The following is an 8,206-nucleotide window of genomic DNA, read 5'->3' on the forward strand; positions in this document are numbered from 1 at the left end:
ATATATGAGGCAAAAGTAAAACTGATGGAATTCAATTCTAGGTCACTCTTCCGAGACCAAGGCTGCTAGCTCTCTTCTCTTCACCTTTCAGAGTCTTCTTATGTTTGTTTTATACATAATGTCAAGGGTTTTTAATTGTGTTTGTGAGGAGAAATAGGGAAAGGTACATTTGCTCCCTCTTTGCAGAAGCCCTTTTAAAAACGTGTTTTGTGATACATTTTTAGAGCCATAAATATCATACCCCACTAATCTTTTACAAAGAATCTAAGATTTTATCTTTAGGAAATCATCAGAAATAAGAAAAAGTCATGAATTTGTAAATGATTTAGTGACCAAAGTATGGAGAAACATTAAATAATTTTTAAAAATTTTTATATTTTTTCTTTTTGATTATAGCTGACATACAACATTGTATTAGTTTCAGGTGTATAACACAGTGATTAGATATTTGTCTACCTTATGAAGTGATCACCCAGAAGCCTAGTACCCATCTGACACCATACATAGTTACTACAATACTACTGGCTGTACTCCCCATGATAGACTCTACATCCCCATGACTAATTTTTACCTCTTAATCCCCTACCCGCTTCATACATCCTCTTACAAAATGTTCTCTGTATCTATGAGTTTGTTTCATGTTTGTTTGTTTATCCTTTTCTCTGGATTCCACATAAAAGTGAATTCATATGACATTATTCTTTCTCTGACTTACTCCACAAAGCACAATACCCTCTAGGTACATCCATGTTGCTGTAGATGGCAAGATTTCATTCTTTCTTACGATTGAATAATATTCCATTATGTGTGTGTGTGTGTGTGTGTGTGTGTGTGTGTGTGTGTGTGTGTACCACCTCTTCTTTATCCATTTATCCATTGACAGGCACCCGGCATGCCTTCGTATCTTGGCTGTTGTAAATAATGCTGTAATGAACATGTGGATGCACGTGTCTCTTTGAAATAGTGTTTTAGGTTTCTTTGGATAAATATCCAGAAGTGGGATTCCTGGGTCCTTGTCTCTTGTTATAGTCTTTGTTTTTAAAATCTGTTTTGTCTGTTAGTAGTATTGCTACCCCAGCTTTTTTTGTTCGTTTGTTTCCATTTTCATGAAATATCTTTTTTCATCCCTTTAAGTCTGTGTGTGTCTTTTGATCTAAAGTCAGTCTCTTGTAGACAGGATATGTCAGGGTCTTGTTTTCTTATCTATTCATCCATGTCTTTTGATTGGCGCATTTACTTCATTTACATTTAAAGTAATTGTTGCTAGACATATAGTTAATGCCATTTTATTATTCATATTTTTTATTTTTTTCTTCTCCTTAAAGAAGTCTCTTTAATATTTCTTGTAATACTGGTTTGGTAGTGATGAACTCTTAGCTTTTCTTGTCTGGGAAGCTTTTTATCTGTTCTTCGATTCTAAATGATAGCTTTTCTGGGTACAGTAATCTCGGTTATAGGTCCTTGCTTTTCATCATTTTGAATATTTCATGCCAATCCCTTCTGGCCTGCAAAGTTTCAGTTGAGAAATCAGTTCGCAGTCTTATGGGAACTTCCTTGTAGGTAACTAACTGCGCAGTCTTATGGGAGCTTCCTTGTAGGTAAGTAACTGCTTGTAGGTAACTAACTGCTTTTTTCTTTTCAGAATTGGAAGTCTCCCTTTATCTTTAACCTTTGGCATTTTAATTATGATGTGCCTTGGTGTGGGCCTCTTTGGATCCTTGGTTTTGGGGATACAAACCATCTCTGCAAGAGAGTCTTCATTCTTAATGAAGCACTTTTCTTTCTGGTCACCATTTTAACTTATTAGCTAACTGAATCACAGCTTTCCTTTGTTCAGACAAGTTAAATCTTTGCTGAAACAAAATTATTTGATTCGCTACCTATAGTGTGTGAACTGTTTACATCTCATTGGTAATCATGGTAGCACAGAATAGATCATGACCTACTTTTAAAGTAACCAAAACAGAATCCTTTAAATCAAAACGGAACTGGACCACCAGTAAGCAACAGAAATGATGGGACTGATAGCACTGTCCACAGGCTATGGTGAGGCACATTAGAATATTGAAGTATAATTACAATTATGATTACAATCATAATTGTAATTATACTTCAACATGACCATATGATTGCATCTAAGTTCCGAGGGTTATGAATATTGTGTAAATGTTGGATAACATATTTTATAGTTACATATGTATTTTGATTTTGCCCATTTGAAATTCCATCTTTTGTTCTAGTCAATTTTTAAAGCTCATGTACTTTGTTTACCAAATAGGAGTTATTCCCTTGATCGGGTTGCCACTATGTACATAATTTGGAAAAGGGCTAGAGAGATCTTCCAGAGACAGAGAAGAAAGAACATCTGCCCTCTGAGTGGCCATGTTTTAGTGATGATCACAGCCTATTCAGAGTGCCCTGTTTTTTGCTGGGCTTGACAGGCTAGGGTGGCTGTTTCTCAGGGTTATGTTCTGCTCACCTATTTCAGTTCTCTTTTGACTCATAACTCAGGCAAAGAAGAACTATGAGCAGAAATGCCGAGACAAAGACGATGCAGAGCAGGCTGTCCACCGAAGTGCCAACCTCGTAAACCCAAAGCAACAAGAAAAGGTACCTGGGAGGGCTGACCTGAAAAATCTGAGATTTACTATATTGAGCTAAAGCCAGTTATTAATAATCTTAATTTAAAATGGACCTGTCCCCTGAGCTCCTGGCAATATCTTCCTTTAGGCTGTTAGGATTCTCTAAACCAGAAAAACCCTTGTCACATTTTGGGGGTTGTGGAAGAGCTAGAGGAAGGAGGCCATGGGGGAGGGAAGGAGGTGATAGAAGTAGGGGAGAAGGTTTTGATTTTATTTTTCATCTTTCTTCAAAACTCAACTTATATATTCTTTGTAGCCAGGCTGCCTCCTGCTTGGGTGTATTATAAACTTAATTTTATAAAATCCAGATATAAAGGCGTCAGCAAACAAAAGGCAGGGGTATGTTTTTAGGAAGACATAGGGCAAGATGCTTGATGGATATTTTCCAAAGGTGATAAAATTAGAGGGCAAGTTGAACGGTTTGCTTTTGAGTGCAACATAGGGAAGACTTGGACTAGCACTCATCTCTTCACACTCACTGTTTTTAGATCTGTTCTGCCAACTGAATCCTGGCCCAGCATTCCTGATCTCTTGTTCTTTTTTGTCCTCACAGCTTTTTGTGAAACTAGCAACTTCAAAGACAGCAGCAGAGGACTCGGGTGAGGGACGGCTCCCAGGGATGGGGAGGATTGTGGTAGGGTTTGCATTATCCTAAATCTGTCTGAGAAAGGTAGTTTTATATACCTTACAATGAAGAACGTATGGATATACAGTAGGATTAATCAGAAGGGAGAACCAGGGAGGAAGGACGGGAAGGAGAGAAAGGAACAAATGAGGCAGCAGTTCCTGGCCACTGCTTGCTTAGTGTTACTGCTTTTTACATGTAGTCGCATGGTGGCGGTGGTGGGGTCGTGTGGCAGCTACTTTGTAATGAAGTGCTCACTCTGATTTATTGGGAACATCTACCTGAAAAGCTCATTTCAGCCCTGATATCTCTTATCCACTGTGAAAGAAACAGCCAAGTTGCGAGGACTCGTCATCGCTGAAATCTAAGATCCAAATCCAAGGTGTCTAATTCCCAGAATATCTGGCAGGAAATAAGCCTTTCATGGCCCGAGTCATTTAAGACGTCTCTAACCCCCAAACTAAAATAATTTGGTGCCCCTTTAGGGCTTAAGGTAGTTCTCTTTTTCTGCATTCCTCATTCGATGATTTCCTGAAAATGAAAAGAGGTGGAAGCTATTGAGGCCACATTAGACAAGGAAAACTCTGGTTGAGGTTCTTTGTCTGCTTTCACTTCCCCTCTTGGATCATTTCTTGCTAATTGCTTGGTTCTGTGCTAATTTCCCAAAGATATGAGAGTGAGAGGTGTGATTCTGGCCTTCCAAATTTCTGAGCTCCGTGGAACCTTGTGAGCTCACCGCCATTCGGATGAGCCTGAGGGGTGTCTGCGAGTGCCCTCCCGTCTAGTTTCTGAACCCAGGCCCCTCCCTTCCATTGCAGACAAGGCGTACATGCTGCATGTCAATATGCTGGATAAGGTCCGAGAAGAGTGGCAGAGCGAGCACATCAAGGCCTGTGAGGTAACTGGAAGCTGCTTAGGAGGGGGCGGGTCTTCATCCTAGAACTTGTAGAATCTACTTTTGTAGAAATATTCCACTCCCTTATTATGCCCCGCCCCCATCCCCAATTCTGATAAACTACTTGAGAGAAGATTAGAAATCAGGAATTTAAGTGGAGAATGAAAGGAACTATAATGTTTTCCCCCAAACCTCATCTTTCTGCCTCCTTCCTCTCCTGACCATGCTGTCCACTTCTGTTCAAGGTCTTCCTCTGATATTGAGTTAGTGGGGTTATTGAGTTATTGGCTCCCCCCTTCTCTGATCTCCTACCCTGATGAGACAGATGAATCAATTAATGGTTAATTAAGTAATTACCTTTCAGGAGGCTCACATGTACTTGTGACGTAACCTGGAAACTTCCTCAAATTTCTGTCACCCTATCTATACATCTTATCAGTGGTTCTCTAAGTGAGGTTCCAGGAACTGTAGCATCAGCATTGCCTGGGAACTTGTCAGAGATTCAAATTCTCAGACCAATTCCAGACCTACTGAATCAGGAACTCTGGAGTGAGCCCAGTAACCTCTTTGATAATAAGCCCTCCAGGTGATTCTGATGCAATTTCAAGCATGAGAACCACTGATCTACACACCCCACTCCCCTCCCTCCTTTCCTCCTGTTGCAATAGAAATTGTGCTGTTCCCTCCCTATCAGGATTTTCTCCCACCACCTGGGCTCAGGATCCCACCCATCTGGCTTTCCCCGACTGCCTTATGCACAGCTCCATTTAACGTGAACTGCTATTATTTACACACACTCAGCTCATTCCTGGCTTTAAAACTTACCCACAACAAGCTGTTGCTTCCCATCTCATACCCTCTCCTCTCTTCATGGCCAGGCTTCTCGAAGGAGCCGTCTCCACATCCTCATTGCTCCTGCCTGTCCCGGCCTGCTGTGTCTGGGGTTTGCTCCCATGTAGCTGCTCTCTTTGAGAAAGCAGTGATTTTCTTGGTGTGAGGTCCAGCAAGCCTTTGCAGTTTCTAATCTTATTTGACCTGTCTTTACCGTCTGATACTGTGGGTTACTATCCCCCTTCTAAAACACTCATTTCTGCTTTACTTCCTTTACCTTACACTCTCATAGAAAAGCCTGGAATAATGCCATTTTTATGAGGTTTAGGAACATACAAAGCAATATGATATACCTCTAATGGAAGGATACATATTATACAAATCTGCATGGGAATGATAAAATTTAAGATAATGGTTATCTGTGGGAAGGAGGAAGGTGATGGAGACTGGGGAAAAGCACACAGGGATTTAACAGAATCTGGAGCAATTACGGCCAAAATTTTTGACAAAGCTAGGTCATTGGTACATGGAATTTATTATATTGCTCTCATGATTCTGTCTATGAAATACTCCATAATAAAAATAATGTAATTTTTGTATACAATGTATAGTATATAAATACTAAAATTTACAGGTGAAATAATGTCTTTGTTTCAAAATATTTCAGGGAGTAGATGAGTTGGTAGGGGTGTAGGTAAAACAGAATCGGTTGTGAGTTGGTAAATGTTTATACTATTCTGTCTATTCTTGTATATGTTTGAAGTTTTACATTATAAAATGTTTTAAAATGTAATAGTGTTACATCTAATATTTTAAAAATATGCTAACATATAACATTCACTGTTGAATAGAATAGCATTCACTTTGTAGAATAGCTTGATTTTCCAAAAAAAAAAATATTTGGATATTTATTAATGTTTAAAAAACTATTGTTTAGGCAGTGACTTAAAACTTTTTTATTAAGGAAAATTTCAAACATACACAACAATAGAAGACAAGTACAAGGACCCCCATATATTCTTCAACTAGCTACAATTATGACCATCTTGCCAATTGAAGTCATTCATTGGTGTACGTGTGTTGGGGGGTGGGATGGTCAACCTTTTGATTCTGAGGCTCTGTTTGGCTGCTTAGTCAGAGGTGCCCCTCAGGGATCTGGAAATGGGAGCTGAAATTCATAACCTATTACCTTTCAGAGTTATTCAATTCAGTTTATGTTAATACCATATTAGAATCCATTTGCATTCTTTGCTTGCTCTAAGAGTTTATTATGAGTTTTCTCAGTGGTGAGGGGAGTACCCTAAATAGGACAATAAGCTTACTGATAATTGAGGGTTGACATTGTTTCTTACGTCATAGCCAGTCTAGAAAAGTGACCCCTTTCTCTGCACGTGTATTTACATGTAGTTATGTTTCTGTAGGTGTTGGAGGCTCAAGAATGTGAACGAATAAACTTCTTTCGGAACGCATTGTGGTTACACATGAATCATCTGTCGAAACAATGTGTCAAAAGTGATGATGTAAGTCACAGAGGCATCCATGGAGAGTTCATTAGCTCATACCCCTCATTTGAGGCCCAGAGAGGTACAGCAACTTGCCCAGGGCTACACAGTGAGTTGGTGGAAGGACCCAGATAGACACCTAACATAAGAGACGCCTGACTCTTGGTCTACTTTGCTGTCTTGATTTTCTTTTTAAGAAATTCAGAGTCAGGGCAGGAGATCAGAGAAAGGGGACCCAAATCTAGTTTAATTTGTGGAAGACAGAGAAGTCACAACATGAATGTACTAGTAGCCTGACCCATGCCCAGGTAATGGTCACTCCAGGGCTCAGGATTTGCTTCAGTGGCATTCCTTGGGCCATTATCCAGGTTTAACTTGTGTACAGCCATCCTCATGGGGTTCCCAGGTCTCAGAGGGACCAGAATCAAGTCAGCACAGCCTTCTTTGCTAAGAAATAGCCACCCTTACTTCGGTGAGACATTTACTTTAGAATAACAATTGAACACACAAAAAGCCTGTAGGATTGAATGGAAGAAGTTATCTCCAAGTTAAGTAATTGTCTTTGTGTTTGTGCGTGGCATTGGTCTTGTGTCATAGGACTTGGTATCTCTATTCTTTATCCTATAAGTATTAAAAAAAAACAAAAAAACAAAAAACCAAACAAATTCCAAAACAAAATTTAGAAATGAGTCAGCCTTTCATCAAGCCACCTGTTTTAATAAGCTGTGCCACAATTTTGATGGACATCCCTCTTCTTTTTGTTAGATGTATGAAGAAGTTCGTAAGAGTTTAGAAATGTGCAGCATCGAGAAAGACATTGAGTACTTTGTGAATCAACGAAAAACTGGACAGACTCCACCAGGTGAATAGAGCAGTAGGGTCGGGAGTTTGTTTAAGCAATTCTATTAGTTTTTTTTGTCACGTGTCATTGAGAATGGAAGACATCTGCCTCTTTACATTTTGTTTCTTGATGATTTCTCTAGCACCCATCATGTATGAAAATTTCTACTGCCCCCAGAAGAATGCAGCCCCACCAGGAAAGGCTACAGGGCCTAACTTGGCAAGGTAATAACCAGCTTCCTTTCACATGAGGAAAAATACTATTTTTTTAGTCTTTTTGTTCCCCCAGCTTTATTGAAATATAATAGACAATTAGTTGCTCGTTTACATTATACGATTCAATCAGTTTTTCAATTATAGTCGGCATATAATAATATATTAGTTTCAGTTGTATAGCATATTGATTAAAGATCTATATAACTCATGAATTGGTCACCCCACTAAATCAGGTACCCCTCTGCCTCCTTAGATATTTTTTACAACACTTTTGACTGTTTTACTTATGTTACACTTTATATCTCTGAGACTACTTTGTATCTATCCATTTGTACTTCTTAATCCCTTTGCCCTTTTTTACCATCCCCCCCAACCCCTCCTCCCATCTAGCAGCCCTCAAAATATTCTCTGTATCTATGAGTTTGTTTCTGTTTTTGTTGTTGTTGTTGTTTATTTTGTTCTTTAGATTCCACATGTACATGAAATCATGAGATATTTGTCTTTCTATACCCAACCCATTTCATTCAGCACAATACCCTCTAGGTAATATCTTTTTCCATCCCGTTCCTTTTAGTTTCTGTGTGTCTTTTAATCTGAAGTGAGTCCCTTGTAGGCAGCATATGTAGGGGTCTTGTTTTCTTATCCATTCCGCCAC

The 8,206-nt window shown here is 39.2% G+C and overlaps 1 protein-coding gene across 1 annotated transcript in view; it reads left to right on the forward strand.

Moving 5' to 3' along the window:
- PSTPIP2 (proline-serine-threonine phosphatase interacting protein 2) overlaps positions 1-8,206 on the forward strand; it is an 80,412-nt gene that overhangs the window by 65,519 nt on the left and 6,687 nt on the right. The window contains exons 7-12 of the mRNA XM_006919939.3: positions 2,512-2,610; positions 3,196-3,241; positions 4,086-4,165; positions 6,415-6,513; positions 7,261-7,357; positions 7,479-7,560. Coding sequence (XP_006920001.1) covers positions 2,512-2,610; positions 3,196-3,241; positions 4,086-4,165; positions 6,415-6,513; positions 7,261-7,357; positions 7,479-7,560 — 503 coding nt within the window. The remainder of the gene's footprint in view (positions 1-2,511; positions 2,611-3,195; positions 3,242-4,085; positions 4,166-6,414; positions 6,514-7,260; positions 7,358-7,478; positions 7,561-8,206) is intronic.

This window comes from Pteropus alecto, unplaced genomic scaffold (genome assembly GCF_000325575.1).
Source record: "Pteropus alecto unplaced genomic scaffold, ASM32557v1 scaffold146, whole genome shotgun sequence".
Lineage (NCBI taxonomy): Eukaryota > Metazoa > Chordata > Mammalia > Chiroptera > Pteropodidae > Pteropus > Pteropus alecto.